At 44.1% G+C, this 19,594-nt stretch overlaps 1 protein-coding gene across 1 annotated transcript; it reads right to left on the bottom strand.

Moving 5' to 3' along the window:
• Positions 1 to 5,077: 5,077 nt before the first annotated feature.
• RIPK4 (receptor interacting serine/threonine kinase 4) lies at positions 5,078 to 19,403 on the bottom strand (the record flags this gene model as incomplete). The annotated part of the gene is made up of 7 exons (XM_029085551.1): positions 5,078 to 6,255; positions 7,308 to 7,560; positions 8,094 to 8,200; positions 9,167 to 9,325; positions 10,382 to 10,431; positions 11,240 to 11,388; positions 19,112 to 19,403. Coding segments are annotated over 7 exons (2,188 nt in total), but the record flags the coding sequence as incomplete, so codon positions are not given.
• Between the last annotated feature and the right edge of the window lie 191 nt (positions 19,404 to 19,594).

The following is a 19,594-nucleotide window of genomic DNA, read 5'->3' as shown; positions in this document are numbered from 1 at the left end:
GTCAAGGGTTGCTCTCTGCCTGTGGGGCAGAGCCTGCCCCAGGGAGCAGTGCCTGCAGATGGGCTCTTGCCTGCTCTTCCAGGGAAGAGTGCAGAGCGTTTTTCCCCTTGTCGTTGCCACAGCTGTACTATCTATCTTGTGCTTCTGCATGTTGCTACTCGAGCTTCTCACAGCCAGGTGTTTCTGTGCAGATCACGAGTTGCTCGTTATTAGCTTTTAAATGGTCTTTGCTCTACGTGACTGCGGAGAAAAGCCTGAAAGCTTCTCCCACAGCATTTCAAAAACACAAAGTAAATCAGGTGCTGGCAGCAGTGATTTTAAACCCCGTTTTTGCTCAAGCATCTGCCGCGTGGTCCCCTACAAGCCCAGGGCTTCCCTGGTGCAGCAGTGAGGGCTTCCTGGCCCAGCCGGGCGTCATGCCTGCCTCCCCGCTGGCACAGCCTCCCTGTGCCGCTCCCAGCCACCACTCACTGCCCCAGGCCCCGCGTCTCGCTGCCGGCAGCCCGTGACACTCAGCCGCCGAGCGACCGCAGCAGCCCAACGTGTTGGGATCTGCCTCCTGCCGCCTCCCCTGTTGAGAGGGCTTCCTGTGCTGTTATGCTGCTCTCTTTAGTCAGCACTCGCTTTGGGTTGTGACTCTCTCCCTGGCTCGGGTTGGCGATAGGAGCACCGGTGTTCAGTGTTTTGCCACAGCCCTGGGGTTAAAGTGTGTCCCAAAAGCAGGAAGAAGGGAGGGAGCAGAGCAGTGCCATGAATGATCCATCCTTCTGCAATACTGAACCAGTGTTGCAAAAGCAGTCAAAGGCTTTGGGCAGAGACCTGGGCACACGCACAGGCAATTTTGGCCAAAGAACAGGACAGGCCAAGCACAGTCAACACCTTATCTGAAACCCTTGGTCCCAGGACTCGTGTAAAGAAGCCCAGCACTCTTTCTTCCTTGCTTGTGTGAGTCTTCTTCAAAGAAACAGATCAAAATCAATGCTGCTTGAAGAAAGTCCTCCCTGTTAGAGATGGGGAGGGAAGGGGAAAGGCTGGGTGCCCTCTTCCCAAGGCACAGGGACAACAGGATCTGATCAGCAGTGAGGGAGGTAACACAGGTTTGCACCCCAGCAGCAGAGCACCATGGCACCCAAAGGCTTTGCCTGGGTTTTTGGGGACACCTGCAAGCTGGTCTGCACCTTACGCCATGTTAAAGGAGCGTGGAGGAGAGTAGATATCCCCCCTCAGAGTTCTCTGCTAAAGGAGACCTTGTAGAGCAGCTCCCACATGCCTTGTTTTTCTTGCAACCCTGTTGTGCAGAGCCAAGGTGGTGCAAGAGAGGAGGCAGGAATGAAAGGGCTGAGGTTTGCCTCCGGGCTTCTTTGCAATCACCCAGCAAGTCTCTCCCCTGGCCTCCACCGCCGAGCGTGTTTGAACCGCAAGCTTGTTGAGTCCTCTCCAGGCCTGTAGAAACACGGTGCTGCAGCCAGCGCCTGGTGCTCAGCAGCAGCTCAATAAAGCCGCCGGCTGCTGGGAACAAACTGTTGCGAAGATGGGTAATGCATCAGGGTCTGCGCTGTCCTCCCCGAGGCAGAGGCTGGGATGGAGGAGTGAGGAATGGGGGTGGTGTGAGGCATCTTCACTGCTGCTGAGGCTCCTGCACGGGGAGCTGGCACCAGCGGTTGCTGGCAGAAACTCAGACTATGCTACCGCAGGCCTGCAGGCAAAGGCCAGGTTGAAAAATCACGTCTAGAGATGAAAAGGTGAAGCTTCTGGTCACTAACACCATTTCACTGTATCTTTTTTCCTGTGCTTGTTACTACTTGGGCTGAAATAGCTACGCAGGGACATGGTCAGAAGCCCTAAGGAAGCAGGTAAGCAAAGTGTACGCAGAAACCCTGCAACCAACTTCTACCTGACTTTGGAGGTGAGCAAGAGAAACTTATGTTCATCTAGCAGCCCTTTCTGCTGCTAGGGAGCAGTTAGGCAGCCTGGAGGACCTGGAGCAAGGCTCAGCTCCATGGAGCCCTCGGTTCCTTCACACCACCTCTCAAACCCGCTCCGCGAGAATGTGGGGTTTTGTGCACGTTTTAGGCATTTGCACGAGGGCCGGAGCTGGCAGGTGAGTGGGCAGAGCCTGGGGGTTCGGAGCTGGTTCACACCGTTGCCTTGGCTTGCTTCAGGGTGTGAGCTGAAGTGGAGGGAGGGAAGCTGGCAGAATGTGGTGTGGGGAACAGGTTTCCTTTCAGACTTGGAGCAGCTGAGTGTTCAGCCTGCCTACTCAACTGGGGAGAAGTCGTCAAATGATAGTGAGTGTGCATTTATGGTAGGGTCTGGAGATTTCTTTCTTTCTTTTGGCCTTTTTATTTATTTATTTATTTATTTAGTAAGTAGCAGCAAAGCCTGATGTTGCCATTAGGTTGTTTAGTGTATTTTGAGGGTTGTTTTTTTTTTTTTTTAAAGAACATGGCAAAGATTGGAAAGAGGCAAAGAAATGCCTGTAAGCTTCAGGTCAGCAGCACAGTTAGGACTTCAACTAAGTCAGAGGAGTGCACCAAGAAAGTCACCCGCAGGAGACCTTTACAAAATAATTTGTAATTGCTGCATTAGTGCTAATTTATCGCCCCATTCACCCCTCCTGCCTCCAAGGAAGGCTGGTTCACAGGGACAAATACCCCCTGCAATACTGGCAGCATGTCATTGCAATCCCTTCCTTGGTTTTTTTTCCAGTGCCAGCTGTGTTGCATGCTATGTAATGCATAGCTGGTGCCTGCTATTGTGAAAGATGGCATGGAAAATAAAGACTCATGAGTGTGGCCTCATGTTTAATTAGAAGCTAATGTACTATTATTATTAGGCACTGAAGGAATGTACTGGCAAAGCAGCGCTTGAGCTCTTTTAAAAGCATTTTGTAAGTGTACTTTCCCCTTGCCTAGCTGGCATGCACCACCTTTATTAGGAGGCACAAGACTGCTGTTCCCTGGTCTTAACAGCTCTTTTGCCATTCATTCCACCACTGGAATTAATGAAAGAATCTCAAATCTCACTGTTCGAAGGACTTTGAAAGAGAAGGGTATGGTGTGTGCTGGGCTAGGCTGGGTGTTTAATCACAGCAGCACAGGACTTGAGAGACAAAGTGGTCTATGGTTGAATTTGCTGTAAAGAGAGACTGATTAAGTACAGCTTAATGAAACATGACAACATTATTGGTTTTAAAAGAAGTTGAAGGAAGGAGTAAGAAAATTAGAATTTTGTTTAATGAGAAGTTTCACTGTCAGCACTTTTAGGAGGCTTGCTGTGACTGCTATATATAGAGATATACTGCTTTGTAACCTGCATGGCTTCACCATCTATTATTTAATACAGTTTCATTAAACAATCAGAGAACCATCAAGAAATTGAACTAGGAGAGTTGCATGCAGGTACACAGAGGTACCTACTTGGAGCCAGGCACAGTATCAAACAGCAGCAGGCTCCCTGCCCCCTCTGCAGGCATCCATCCTTTTTGGTTTTTAAGAAAGTATTGAGTTTCATGGGGCTAGATTCCCACAGGAGCACTTTGACTGCTAAAATCAGAGATGGAGGTAGCACTGGCATTTGATTCATTGCCATGGGGTATGTGCAAAAAAGCAGCTTTCCTGTCAGGGGAGGTGGGAGCAAAGCATGATACTGCTGGTTGCCCTGTGGCATGCATGGTGGGAACACACCACCAAGGAGAGGTGAAGAACCTGTCTGGGCAGCAGCCCATCAGTCAGCAGGGAAGATGCAAAATCATTTGACTTGGCTTCAAGGAGGGAAGAAAACTAAACTCCCTGAACAGCTACAGCAAAGAGGAAAGCATCCCAGTTGTACATCAACGTGTTACACATGTAAAGGCTAGGTTATGTGGGGGTTTATTCTGTAAATTCCAATTCATTCAAGCTCCCTAACTTCCATATAAAAGATAAGGGGAGTGTAAACCAGGACAGCCTTCTATGTCAACAGTTTGGGCTTCAACATCATTAAACACATTGCAGTTGTGTGCTGTTGCTAGTCAATGGGTTTTCAGTTGCTTTAACAACTACAAAATACAGACAGATATGGAACACAATCTTTTATTAATAACAGATCACATTTGAACTTTGAAAAGAGTGACATTAAAAGGTGTATTAAAACATACCCACTCTAAGCAATCTATTTTCTTCAGCAGAAAAGCATATAACAGGTAGAAATATTATATACACAGTATATCGGTCTAGTCATCAGCCCCTCCAAACATTGTTTTACAAATTGGTATAATGCTGTTAGAATATACCGTCCCGTTACAGTTCAGTATGAATTTTAGCTTTTGACTTTTTCATTTAAGGCAAACCACTGAGCACCTAGTTCAGCTTACTGATCTTAGAATACATACAAGCTGGTACTGTATATGAAGACACCAGTGTTAAACTTTTACTTCTGCTTATGTATTTTTGGGATCTTGCCTTGTTAATGCTCATCAATTTTGAGTACATAGAAATCTGTAACCAATGTCTCCATTAAACAGAGACACTGTTTCTGGCACTGAAATATGATTAACTACATCTTAAATAGCCCTTTCCTCCTCTCTTGTGCTAATTTCAAGCAGATTTGTGTTGTGTTTATTCTACACTGGAGGCTTTCAGCCCAAAATATAGATCACTGCAATAAAGCAGAAATCTAAGGCACCCTTTTTTTTTTTTTTTTTTTTTTTGAGGAAAATAAAAAAAAAGCAGAATGTTAGTTCTTAAATTAGTTTGGCACATAAAAAAAAGCAAGGGGGAAACCCAAGTTGCATCCTTCTCTCGTAACATCCTTGGGAGCGAAATGTCAATATACAGACAGGGCAGGCACATGCACAATGACTGATACAAACCACAGCATGGCAGACTCCAGATCTTAGCTTTACATCTGCCCTTAGTCCATGTGCGCGCTCACTCGCACACTCAAAACACAAGGAGCTTCTGCTGGTTGCACCTCAGTCCATCAGCTGACACCACTGATGGGCAGGTCACTGCACAAGTGGAAAAGGCCCTCATGAGTCAGGCTCCAGCAGCCTTCTCGCACCAAGTAGAAAGGCAGCAAATCCTGTACCTTTTGCTTAAGTCTCACTTAACAACACAGTGACTGAGCTATTACTGCTCTGCTGCGCAAGCTTTAGCAGGGTCTGACATGTGGGTCTTCGCATGTCAGTGTGCGCCCCATGCTTCAGAAGAACCTCAACTGTTTTTGTGTGCCCTCCTCGTGCAGCCAGATGAAGAGCTGTCAACCCTTCACTGTCAGAAACATTGATATTTTCTGGACTGACAAGTTCTTCTACTACTTCAGAGTGCCCATTTTCTGCAGCAAGATGTAATGCTGTCCTGTTTAAAGGGCTCCTGGCGAGAACACTGGCCCTTTCATCCATCAGCAACTTTGTTGTCGCTAAATGGCCGCTGCGAGATGCCAAGTGCAGAGCAGTGTATCCTTCTGCTGTTGCTGCCTCAATGTCTGCACCGTGTTTAAGGAGCAGCCTTGACGTGCTGGTGTGGCCAGTTTCAGCAGCTATGTGGAGAGCGGTCTGCAAGAGCGCGTTCTGTATGTTGACATCCGACTCCAGGTCTATGAGAAGGCGAGCGACACGGTAGTGTCCTCTTTGAGCAGCCAAGTGTAGCGAGGTCCTTCCATCCACGGTCTGCACATTCACATTCGCACCCCGCTGTTTGGCCAGAAGCTTTACGATGGGGAGATGACCTTGCCAGGCAGCATAGTGCAGTGGCACCCAGTCATCCTTTCCTTTGATGTTCACATCGACACCTCTTCTCAGCAAGATTCGCACAATATTCTCTTGGCCATACTGACAGGCTATGTGGATGGGGGCTCTGCCCTCAAAATCTACCTCATTTAAGGATGCATTCTTATCAAGCAGCATTTTGGTGCTGAAATCATCCCCATTTTGGGCAGCAAAGTGAAGAGCAGTCCACTGATCTTCATCTTTGGCATTAACATTGATTTTCCTAGCCATAATCAGCTCCACAATGCTTTTAACTTTCTTCTCGATAGCTATGTGAAGAGGGGTGGATCCTTTCTTGTTGGTGAGGTTAGGGTTAGCGTTATACAGGAGGAGCCATTTGACACATTCTTCTTGACCAGCTTCAACAGCCAAGTGCAGAAGACTAGAGTTCCCATCTAAAACAATATCAACATCTTGAGGCTGGAGGATCTTCATCAGCTTGCTGGTATCTCCAGATAGAATGGCCTCTGTTAGCTTCCTCTTCTGTATGTCTGTAGTACCAATATCTAGATGGATATAAGGAAGAAATTTTTTACAGTGAGGGTGCTGAAACACTGGAATGGGTCACCCATAAAGGTGGTAGATGCCCCATCCCTGGAAACATTCAAGGTCAGGCTGGACAGGTCTCTGAGCAACCTGATCTAGTTGAAGATGTTCCCCACTCACTGCCGAGGGCTGGACTAAATGACCTTTAAAGGTCCCTTCCAACCTAAACTATTCTGTGATTCTATGAAAAAGACACCATCGCAATTTTATACCCGTCAAACCTTCCTTGCCCATGGCTAACATATCTGGTGGCTCCAGCAATGACATAACTGCAAAGAAATCCCCCCTATGCTCCTCACAGTAGTTTCAGAACAGTTTCAAATTTGGAGCCCCATGCGTTCTTATTCCGTTTCTTGTGAAATGAAGAGCAAAGGATGCTGTGGTTGATCTCCCTGCACTAACCATTGTTTGCATAACTGGAAAATAAATGCCTTGTTTTTGCAGTACCGGATTGAAAAGGGAAGGGTGTGTGCACAACAACAGGGGTCTTCATTGTCTTTATTACAATGTTCATGGGGGTTGCTGAAAAGGTGGCTTGAGTCTTCTCAAAAAAACCCAAACCAAACCAAACAACAAAAAAACCCAAACGTGCTCAGACTTGGGCTCAGTATAACTAAAAAAAGCCACAAACTCAGCTCACCTGACTGGGCATTTGCTTTAGTCCCGCTTCAAGCGAGACGCTGGACTAGGTGACCTCCCTTCCAACCAACCTTTACACGACTGATTCTGTAACTGCTTTGATGGGCATTCAGGTCACTTCTTTTCAAAAGTAAATGAGATTTATTATTTCTCATTAGGTCATGTTTGGGAACCACCTCTTTTTTTTATTTTTTTTTTTTTAAATAACTACCTCCAGTAAACAAATCTGTTGTGCTGACAGCAGAGAAAGCAAGGCTAACAATGACTTCCAGAATGCTGTTCTTTATATGACTACTCTCCAACCTATGGACTCCTATGCCCAAGTCCAAACAACTACAAAAAAAACAACAACAAAGAAAAACCTGACCATTACCTGAACTCTCCCTTTCAAAGGAAAGGGAAAGGGAGCCTCTGGATGAAAAAGCTGAATCTACAGATGAAACTCCTGAAAGCCGCTTGTCACTGGAGGCAATTTTGGACTCAGAAGAGCTGCGACTGAGCTCCTCAGGGCCTTCCATAGTCTGTGAAATCCCCGAATCCAGCTGGGACAACAACTCTGAGAGACTGTAATCCTTAACTGACGGCAGAGCAGGCTCCTGTTTTGGCTGGGATAATGCAGACAGCCCCTTCAAGAGAAGCACACAAGCATTTTAGAAAGGTGACTAAAGAAAACTAAGCATGAGGTCCTACAGGAAGAAATATAAGTTTGTTAGTTCGCAGGTAGCCTTTAAGCACTGTTTGTATTAAATGAAACCTATGAATAAGGTCACTGAAAATTTTCAGATGCAGGAGGGCAGCTTTCATCAGTGCTCACACAGTCACTAAAGCCACATGGCTCTTCTGTCTACAGCGTTCTTTAAGATCAGTCACACCCACATAGTCACCACATCGCCTTTATTTCCTAACTGTCCTGCTCTCCCTCAACAGTCTAAGATCCACTTGCACTTAGTCCTGCACTGAGGTTTTCCTGAGCTGGCCCATGCATCTGCTGTCACTTTTGCATTCTAGTCCTTCACCAAGATCCACTTCTGTCAGGCGAGAAGGTGCTCAAAAGCAGCAAGCAGCAAAGAGAGGGTTGCTTGGGAAGTTGAAGGTCACAGAGGAACCTGCTCCTAGCAAAACCTAGTGTGCTTGAACAAGAGGTGGAAAGAGAAAATACCTCAGGCTGCTGCTCTGGGGAATTCTTGGTGTCCAGGTCCTGAGTTATCATCTCTTTTGTTTCATCTTCTGGTTTTTCACAAAGGGCCTCTGTTTCTGAAGTGATTTCTTTGAAGAAAGAAAGAGAAGATTTTGTGGTTTGTTGGGTTTGTTGTTGTTGTGGTGGTTTTGTTGGGGTTTTTTAGGTTTTTTTTTAATAGGAGACTTTTCTGAGATGCCCCATTGCCTTTCTCTATCACTAGAGCTTAACAGCTTCGAGATACTGTGGGAGAAAGACTCCAATTTTGACTACTCCATCCATTAGTAGGTACAAACGTATAGCAAAGCAAAAAGGGTACAGGTCTGACTGAAAAATTCATTTTCACATTCAGACCAGACTGATGTTACATGGTGGTTACGCTGCAGGACTGTGAAATGGGAATCAGTCTACTGCTGGCACATGTTTTTAAAAAGATGGGATCCCTCTTCCCTTCAGTCCCCCTACCTGTTTGAGCAGGAAGAGAGGGAAGAGGCAAATCTCTCCCATTAAAGTTAAATAAAGCTACCTGGAGATAGCACTTGCTACATCCTTCTGCACATTTGAATTCATAACAGGTGCTTTGGACAAGTTCAAGCCTTTCACCAGAGTTGCCTTTTCTTGGCAGAAAAATGACAGTAGAAATTGTTTTATTACAAGAAAACAATTCAGATTCTTAGCATACAACAGTAAATTTTAAGAGCCAGAGCTTTCAACACTTTGGCATGGTGAAAACCACACCAACTCCAGGCTTGGCATATGCCCTGATATGCAGAATGAGAAACTAACATAATTTCTGGCTGAATGGATCAACTGGTTCAATACAGGTCTTATTCCTGATGTGTTTACATAACACCATCATGGTGAGACTTGTCCCCAGATAATCCCTTCCTCCACAAATGAATAAGAGGCCTGTATCATTGTCTCTACCATACAATGTGCTCTATTTACCCTGTCACAGAGGTTCACAGCACTTACCCCAAGGATTAACAGAGTCCTGAGCAATAACGTGACTCATAGAGGAATAAATGGGCAGCCAAGTTACGAGGAAATCTTACCTTGAAATGTTGGCCGTTCACCAGGATCATCTTGCCAACATTTTTGCATCAGTTTGATCAAGTTATTACATGAATGAGGTCTGGATTTGGAAACAGCAGGTAGCTCTGGGCGGTGGCCTTTAACTACTTTTACCATAATATGTAAAATGTTGTTTTCCTCTGTAAAGCAAAAGTACACAAATTAAGATCTCCCAGCAAAAGGAATGACTTCTCTTTTGTCTACGAGCATTAACAGTGTATTAGGCTGAAACTTTGTTTTCATGCATTTTTTTTATAGATTTAGAGTGCTCTCTCTTATCAACAGGAAAAAAGAAGGTACTCTTATTCTCCACAGTACATTCATCAATGCAATAACACCCACTTCCCATGTATCAGTTCAAAACAATTGTCAGTGACTGACTGTGTTCTTTTTACACCCATAAAAGACACAGAACCAAAGAAAAAAACTCAATCAGTTCTTTGCTACTTCTCTTTGGATTTCCGTATCTGCTGTAAGAAAACTGAACCATAGCTCTTATTTGGACCAGGTTCCTGAACTTTTCATAAAGGTAAAGGAAGAACACAAATCAAGCAGTTCAGTAACGTGGCTCTTGACTCTGAAGTCAACCACTGAGCTAAATGGGCTCTCTCACTTACGGAAAATTAACAGTAGACTGGAACCTGTTCAAACATGTTTGATATACATAGGCTAGTCATACACACAGGAAAAGTCATAAAGGATAAATAGCTGCCTGTTGGTCGGTACATTTACTGTGGGGTGGAACAAGGTTTATTCTCACACACAGCTTTTTTTTTTTTTTTTAAGAGCACTCTACAAATAAACTGCGGGACCTCTCTGCAGAGAGGCTGTTTCTGAAAACAGCACAGTTGCCTGCCAGTTGGCTTTGCTCTGCGCTGTTCCTCGTTGGCTGCAAACACGTCAGATGTCTGTGTGTGCCACACACTACTCTGGATCCCTACAGCAAACTCCAGCACAAGCAAAAAGGTGCAGACTAAGGCCCCCTGTGGCAATACGGGTTCTGCTTTCACACTGTAGGCCAAAGGTGGACTTAGATTTGTGATGACAATTTGAGAGCTTAAAAGTGTCTACCACACAAGACTGTAGGAATTTGGAGGACATGCATGTAATGTGGGGCTGGTGGGACAGGAAGTGTGCTAATCAATGGGAGAAAGGAAAAAAAAAAATCCAACAGAACCACAATATATCAAGCTTACCTGCAAAAGGCTTCTTCTGTGTAAGAACTCCCCAAACCACAATGGAAAAGCTACAAATAAATGCAAAGAGATTATTTCTAGAAGAGCTTTAAAAACAAACATCAAAAACCCAAAAAACTCACAGAAATATAATTTATTTTCCTAAGTTCTCTTTCCTTGTCCTTCACTTCTGCATCTAACAGCTGACGAACACACACTGCAAGATGCAGCCAAGAACACTGATTTGAAAGACTAGTTTTTGCAGGGAGGAACCCGAGGCAGCGAACATAGGGACCTGCTGGAGGCTGTTGAGTTCTTGGTAACATTTACCAACTACTCCACAGCAACACTAACAAAATCAGAGAGCAGCAAAGCATTACTGTGGATTTTATTTAATACATCTACCCTGCAAGATTACTTTAAAGAAACACATTCCATTTAGAATATGACATATCTTTTGATCTACAGCTATGATTTCCTTTTCCTAATAACCTTACCATGAAAGAAGAACCAAAGACATCGTGATGAAATCCACTGAAGATAACTAAGAATTTTGTCACAGACTCAAAAAGTAGGTCAGGATGTACCTTTTGATGGGGAAATTAAAGGTGGGCAGAGTGCCTTCCATGCCAGCTGCTAGTAAGTAAGTGTTACTTGGAATGATAATGCTCAAAACCCAGGATCAGCTGCAGTTTGTCAAAAGGCCTCTACCCTATAAAGGCTTTGCAAAAAGCAAAGCAAGCGTGGCCCTTTGTAAGATAAGGCTCAAACTAGATTAAGGGGTTTCATGCTCAATTAGGCTTTATAACCAAAAAAGAGAGGGCTCATTTTACAGTAATACTTAAAAGTGGCTTTTAAGCATTTTCATAGTTAACTGACCTGTACACATCATGTTTGGTGTCAAAACACCTGTTTTTCTCTTTGATGCGCTCTGGAGGAAGGTACGCAATAGTGCCACACAAGCCATCCATGCTGATGTCATGGGAATGAGACAAGCCATTGCACTTCGCAAGTCCAAAGTCAGAAATCTGCAAAAAATGGAAGAGGGGGAAAAGAAGTGCGTGCTACCATTAGATTTCAGAGGCATTAACAAAAAATTTTCTGTAAAGAACGACAGGTGTAACAGGATGACGCAACAAAATACAGCAAGCTGCTGTTCAGAAACAGTAAGCTAAGGAAACTCCTCTGGAAGCATCACACTACGGGAGATTTTTCTTTATGGTTGAGCTGAAAACAAAAAAAGAAGAAGGCAAGCAGTTTTTTGCAAGCAGCAGCATGTTAGCCCATTACATAGCAAACACAACAAACAGTCAAGAAAATTTACTGTAATTTAAAACTAGTCAAATTTAGTTAGTGCAAACTACTTTAATGTAATTACTGGTCCTGCTTCCCCTTTCCCTATGTAACCTCACGTTGTACACTGCGCTTAAGTGTTCTGAGCGCCTGTTTTCAGCCCATGAGCTCTCCAGTGAGTGCAAGAGACTTGCTCTTTCAGATACTGCTGTTACACCAACCATGCCAACAAGGACTAAGCCCAACACCAGAGGCACCAAGTGTTAAAAAAAAAACCCAAACCCAAACCAAAACACACATACACACACATCAAAAACCCACACAGGGAATTCTTTTTGGCAGCTAGGAGATATGGCAAGTTAGTGCAGTGACGCAGTGAACACAGCTGAAATGAACCAAACAAGTGACAGCAAGTTTCTAAAAAGGAAAACACACCTCCAATTTAATTTGAAGTGTCAAACAAATATGCATTCATTTGCTCTCAAAGGTATACCAATCATCAAGCAAAATGATAGGCAAGGAATTTCCTTTGTCTTACTTATTTCCCACTGGTCAAAAATGTCTATTATGCTATGTGGAAATTTCAAGAAAAGTTGAGTCTTTTTGGACCGCTCAGCCCATTGATTTTTGCCTACATGTTAGATAAGATTCCCCTCCCCCCCAATTTATACATTCTTTTTATCTAATAAATACTTAGGTTTTTTCAGTGACTCATCCCCCTTTTGATCTTCACAGCTTCTCCTTTGAGAAAGTTCTCCCTCAAAACAAGCATAATTAAAAAAAACTTTTTTTTTTTTTTAAATAGGCTCCAACTTTACTCTTTCAGAAGTTTCTGTCTAAAGATACCACAAAGCTAGTCATAACATGTATCCAATACTGGAAAGGGAGAAAACTGCTGCCAGCATCAGCCTGCTGGAGAACAGGCAGGCTACACAGCCATGTCTTCAAATGCTAGGAATCTCCCTTTGCCATAAAACAAAGCAACCCACATAGCTTCAGGAAGAACTTCTCCCAGGAACAAAGAGCTCAGTAGAGGCATTCTCAGGAGCTGTAGAAGTCCTGTACCTAGCACACAGGCTTATCCAACCTGCTGTCCATCTGTATCTTAAATCTGTAGGGTAACGTGGGAATGACTTGAGAAGGGAAAAAAAAAGGGGGGAAAAAAAGGGGGGAAAAAAGCAAAGTCATCTGGAGGAAGAGTTTCTCAGGGCTACACTCTCAGAGGGGGATTGCTGGCCTCCTCAGCAAGCCAAGCACTAGAGCTCAGGCAAGCAGTAAGCAGTCAAGAAACCCAGGTTCACAAGCCAGCTGACCCTGGGAAGAGCTGAACTGACCGCCCCAGGAAGCGCTGAATGAGTCTGGGGCGCTTAGTGCTCCACAGGAGAACAAAAGCACAACTCCAACATCACACAAGCCCGTAGTGTCAGGTTCATAAATGAACTGACTGCTGCAAGTCTGAACAGATCTGACTTGGCAAAGCGCTGCTATCCTTTGATTAACGTGAAGCAGAGGCCTGTATACACCTCAAGAAATTCATATGGCATGTAGGCATAATTAAAGTAATACACCTTCCTCTTTGTCTAAACAATACCAAGTTTCCTACTGTGTAAGTTAAGAAATAAAGATGAAATACAGACAGCACAGTGACACTCTTGTGTTAAAAGTCACCAGCTATGTTGTGTGAATTGAAGACTAGGGGCTAAGACAGGAGGCTAAACACACTAGACACACAAAGTCTCAGTCACAGCCTACAAACTGAGAAACAGCTAGAGGTACCCAGTACGTGCCCCCCCCCCAGGCTAACAAGAACTTTACCTGGTGAACCTGCCCCTTCCTACTGTGAAGGACTAGGTTTTATATCAATTAATAGGAAATTTGGCTGTAAAGCAGAGCTTCAGTCATATCAAATTTGCAGAAAGCACTGGAAATGGAAGAATTGTTATCTTCCAGGCTGCAACAAAACAGTAAGATTCTGCTGACAGCTTTTGTGGCTTTTATTAGTTCCTTTAGGGTAAATTTTCCACACTACATGGTGTATTTAGCCAAGCAGTTTCTTTAAGCATCAGTGGGAACCGTGCAGTGGGTGGAAGACACAGCCATTTAACTCACCTATTTTGCCTTTAAATTGCTTGGCAGGTACACATAGTTCTGCAACACAAGGCACCCTTGCTGGTGAAGGCAGTGAAAGTGAAGTACCCCTCCCCACTTCTTCCTCCACATCCCCACTAGCCCTTGCAGCCCACCCTGGGATCTGCCTCGCCCACGATCCAAGAGAACCCGTAATCTCACTCCTCACATCAGTTACTTCAGGTGGATCCCATCGTGCTTCAAAAGCAAACCTAATATCAGCAAAGTTAAGAGCAGACACAGAGGCGACAGACTGCTTCATGCAAAACACGCGGTGAAGAGGTAGGAAGAAGAGAAAAAACATTGGCCAAAGCCCACGCAGACAGTGGGATTGTTCATGTTCAGACAGCTTGCTTGATCTCTGCTCTTTTAAGGTCTGCATGAGAACAAACACGTGAGTAGCGACTGGGGAAGGGATCTGTACATGTTTTCCTGCCCACTTCCCAACAACACTTACTTTACTGAGAGATTCCAAGATCCAAAGATCTTTTTCTTTTTAATTTCTTTTTTTTTTCCTCTTTTTTTCTTGTGGGTTTGTTTGTTGGCTTCTTTTTTTTGGGGGGGGGGAGTGGGGGTTGAAAACACAAAGTTTTAGCTACTTTGAGTTTGTAAATTTTTTTTTATTTTATTTTTAAACTATTAGATAGGCTCTTGTAACTACAACGGTTACTAAAGTCAGCTATTCCCAAATACTGCAGGGATCTAGCTCCCAGGACCAAAATTAGTGCTTGGGAAGTGCTTTCACTGATGACTCCTGAAAGGCCATCCTGAAGCGTGTACTTAGCTTCTGATGCTTCATGTCATTTTTCTGCAAACAAGACTCCAGATCCAATGGACTTGGGGACAGAGTTCAGCGAAAGGTTTTATTCGGGTGATAAAGCCACCAGATTAACTTTTAATTGCTGCTGGTATATCCAGTATTTGTCTCTGTCCAAAGTCTCTGTGCACTTGGACATCGAGAATGTCACCACATTTGTCTAATGGGTTTTAGGGTGTTTGGGGTGATGGGGGCTGTGTTGGCCTTGTTTGGTTGTTTTTCTGGGAGTAGGGGAGAAGGACTGGTTATTTCAATGTTGTTCTTTAAGAAATTACATCATTTTTTAAGAGACTTACATGGGTCACAGATTAGACCACTGAAAATCAGAAATACAAACTGATTCCAAGCGTAGACACAACCAGGACCTGCACTTCAAACATCCGTCTTTAACTCAGTGTTTATGAGCACACTTCAGTCAGCTACTAAAAGAAGTCTTTCTGAAACAGCCTGTATTTCCATCCTTTTCCAACCTTAACTCCTCAAAACCTGTGTTCAAGTGTGATGTTTGTAATGCTGTCTTCAGAAGTGGCAGAAACCGAACCCACAGTCAAACATCCATTTTAATCTGTCATAAATCTGCATTACCGTAACAGGGATGGTCTTGTTCCCTCCCCTGTGCCACCACAATTAGATCAATTAGAGAATTGATCAAGGTGAAAAGCAGCTTTGTTGGTTGGGATTAAAGAGCTGTGTAACAATAGCCCTACATGCAAACCATCATCAGGAGGGATGGGAAACAAGGAGAAGGGACACACAAAACAGCAAAGCCTCTTCTCATTTCCAAGAACAGGAGAGCATTTGCAGCCCATTAAAAAAAAAGTGGCCGTGTTAACTACATCAGCTAGTCTAATAAAAAGAGACAACTGCTCTTTACCAGCCTGGCCTGTGGGTATTAATTTCGCCTACAGTCAACAACCTACATTAAGCAGCTTTCTGATACACAAATTCTCCTTCTGACTAGGCTGCTTCTAACTCCACACTCTCAAATTTTGCAGTCCCTTCCTCAGCTGAAGCAAATAAAGGCAAAGATGACAGAGGCAAGCTATCCATGTTCAGTAAGACCATCAGCACAGCACACCACAGCAAACTTCACTCTTCACACTGGTTTAAATTGCAGCAATGGAGGAAAAAAAAAAATCAAAGCAACTACGGTGAGCTTAAAGCAGTGCACAACTGAGACCAGCTCATCCTGCTTCAAGTTCTTTAAAAACAAAATCTGAGAGATGAAAAAAAACAACTGGTGGGATTTGCCTTCGTGTGTGTAGGGGGGGGTACCCACACATACATACACACATACATTTGCGTGTGTGTGTATGTGTGTATATATACATATATATGACAAGATGAGGAAAAGCCCTGCAAAAGCCCTGCAAAAAACAGGCTGGACAGTAACAGAAACAAGAATTTACAAATAATGCTTTTGCCCAAAAGTATTAAGTTGCAGGTTGACTTAATGTTAAATACCTCAAGAGAAAGTAACACTCTTAACCATGAGATATTCAAGATAAGAAACCTGGGAAGCAACAATGGAGAGAGCATGGGGGCACAGTAGCTGGCAACAAGTTAGGGTGTCCCTGCTCATGGCAGGGGGGTTGGAACTAGATGATCTTTAAGGTCCCTTCCAACCCAAACCATTCTATGATTCTATGATTACTGCATGGCAGGGGGTATGTATTATCCTACCGAGGGCCCTGGAGAGGGATCTCATCAGAGTAGGGAACAAGCAAACTAACAGCCCACAAGGGCAGCGCTGGAATGTGGCATTGCTTCCCCAGCGCCAGCTCCCTGCAAGTGATTGCCACATCACAGGGAGCTCAGGGGAGACATCCAGAATGCGTGAGGAGGGCAGGAGAGCTGGAGAACAAGCTCATAAGATGTGGTGCAGTTAAGCAAAAACTAGGTGTTACACAGCCCATAAGTATTGGAAGGCGGCGTATATGGAATGCTGGAGAAAGGGGCAGGGAGGATCTTCTTGGTACAAATAGAAGTAACAGGTTGACATTAAGGAAAAGAAAATGCAGGCTGATCCCTGCTAGCAAAGCCCGCCCGGCTATGGAACAATCCTCCCAAGGAAACCACACTGCTTAAGGCAATCAAGATGAAGGAGGAGGTGGTGGGGAAGGTTGCTTCCAGCTGGGGGCTCCTGTCAGCACTGAGCTCCACCACCACTCTGAGATAAGGGGACATGCATGCATGCATCCATCCATACTCCAAAAACCAGCAAAGCCTTACCTTGTGTTGTACATATTATATACCTATATTTTAAATCACCAAGGAATCCCCCAACATGCCTTTGAAAAAGTTAGTATCTATCTAGATCCCTGCTCAGTGCTCAGGCTAATCCTGTCCTCTTAATTATCCTCCCAAGAACAAAATTCAGCACACACTTATGTAACATACAGGAGACAGCTTTATGATATGGAGGCACCCACTTGATGATAAGTTCTGTACAACACTACTGCATTAGTCATCATCCTCACTTGGGGTTTTTACACTAAGCATTGTGCTCGTAAAAGAAGAAGGGTGTGTTTCCATTTAGCTAGCAACACGGCACAGAAGCATTTCTAATGTGCTCTGCTGGAAGACTGACTGTTTCCTGGCTCAAGGGCAAACAGTTTATAAAAGTCCTCCCTACCTCCAAACTCTTTTGCAGTCTGCGACATCTCTTCACTCACCTTAAGATTCTACTAGGGACGGGTCACCTACTAAATTAATGCTAACATTTAAAAAGTAAAAACACTTCCATCATGAGCTCCATTAGCATTCCAGCAAGAAAATGCACATTAAATCAAGCTGCGGGGTCTGAAATTTAATTACATGTTTCACATCACACAAAAAGAAGGTTTGGGGCCACATTTTTAAAGTGAAGGTGCCTCACAGAATATGTACATCTCTTATTTTGCATGTAGGTCCCTATGTCTGCTTTGCTGCTTGGAGGAGTTTCCAAGACGCCTGCAGATGTAAAAGACTGCTGGCTGGAAGAAGGTTTGGATCAGACCATTCTTTTATGAACTTAATGGAAGGGGTCTGAAGACCTTCACGTGTTTCATACTCAAAGCAAGTAGCAACAGTTTAGGGATGCCAGCAATGACCTCATCAAAATCTTCTTTTCTTTTTTTTTAAATTGTACCTTTCACACTTTGCCCCCTTGTATTACATCACCACCCAGATACAGGCTATACAGCAGGCAGAATATCAGGCAGCACATCAACCTCCTGAAACAGTGAGAAAAATACAGCCTTCTTATCTTAGCTCATGGATGAGTCAAGAATTAGGAATTGGAGAAGTTATGCAAGCTAGCACAAACTTTAGGTAAATAAATAGTTAGCAAAGGCTTCTCAGCACCAATGTGTGAGAATATTCTTGCAACAGTTCAGATCCTCATGTTCTGGTCATAATACCATGGAGCACCTGCAGATGCCTATCTCGGAAAGAAAATCCTTCTAAGAAGTAAACCACTCAGAAGCCTAGTAAAAAGCTGAGACTGTGACAGGTGTGATTTCATTAAAGGAACACACCTGTTATGGCTCCAGTCCTCTCATGACATCAGCAGAGATGTTTACATTTAATGAAAATTTCATTTTTAAAGTGGTACAGCAAGACCAAAGCCATTTGACCAGTTTGAGGGGGACAGGAAAGCAGGGAGGAGATGGATGATGTCACTGATAAAAATCTATGATTACTTGTACTGAGTTGTATCAGACAGACAGCATGATTAATCCTGCAGTTCTAAGGTTAAAAGTTTGGCCACTGATTTGGAAAAAAAAGAAAAAAAAAGGTATCAGGAAGAAGATGTATTTCAGTCTCTTTCTTCTCCAAAAGGAAAAATCAGAAAGCAAGCACAACCAGAACCTCCAACAGAGAAGGCCAACAGGTTTGCTAGCTTACTCTGGAAATGGATAACGAAAATAATTCTGTGCTGATAACAGCCACAAGAATTCCCTTAAGTGACCTCTGGTATGCATAAACAGTCAGGAAAGAGATGCTTTTTCAGCGTATATGCTCTGAGCAAATGAAAGAAGAAAATGAGTTGCCTCTGGGAAGGCTTCTCTGGACTCCAACTGTAAATGAGATTTGGGTATTTAGTGGAGCATACAAAGCCAGAAGGACCTAGACAGAACAAGGTTACCATTGAGAGCTGTGGAAGTGGTACATATGACATAGAAGTTCATACTACTTTTCTCTCCCTGTTCTCATCTGCCTCATGACCCTACTACAAGGAAATTTAGAGCAGGATCCATTAGGTCTCAAAACCACAGTTCACTACACACTACACTAGCACTCTGCTAAAATTTCAGGAGAGTTCTCATAAGCTCCCTAACTCTACCTCTATTTATGTACCAAAATGGTGCATAGATCAGGTAGACAAGTTTGGGGATTGGAGAGGTCGGGTTGGTGGGCATTTTTCTAGTTCAAAAGGAATGCTGCTGGTTTCTGTCAGGCCTTTGAGCGTGGTAGGAGCCAAACAAGAGTATCCAAAGGTGGGTCCCCAGCATGGAGTGCCCAATGCGTACCTTGACATGGTAGTGGGCATCAAGCAGGATGTTTGCAGGCTTGAGGTCCAGGTGGAGCAGTGGAGGGGACATGCAGTGCAAGAAGTTCATCCCCACAGCTGTCTCGTGGATTATACGGAAGCGCAATTCCCAGGGCAGAGGTTCGGAAGCCAGGAGCTTTTCCAGAGACCCTGTTTCCATGTATTCCATGACCAAGCCAACTGGCTCTTTACAGATGCCATAAACTGGAAGGATGTAGCGGAACTTTGCCATTTCCATCTTCCTGGCTTCTTCCAATAACTCCATGCGCTCCCTGAACAGAAGAGAACAGATGGTGAGGGATGGAGTAGCTGTTTCTCCCACCCCGCAAACAGGCACAAAACACTTCCTATGAAACTGAACACCACATTTCAGGAGCATTGCTTGGCTGAACCATGCTACATCTCAGCAGCCTGTACTCCAGGCATATTTCCACATTAACTAGCTTTGCTGTATGCTTCTACT

This window comes from Antrostomus carolinensis, unplaced genomic scaffold (genome assembly GCF_000700745.2).
Source record: "Antrostomus carolinensis isolate BGI_N321 unplaced genomic scaffold, ASM70074v2 scaffold20706, whole genome shotgun sequence".
Classification (NCBI taxonomy): Eukaryota; Metazoa; Chordata; class Aves; order Caprimulgiformes; family Caprimulgidae; genus Antrostomus; species Antrostomus carolinensis.
The sequence above is the reverse complement of the archived record's forward strand: the minus strand, read 5'-3'. Positions and strand labels throughout refer to the sequence as shown.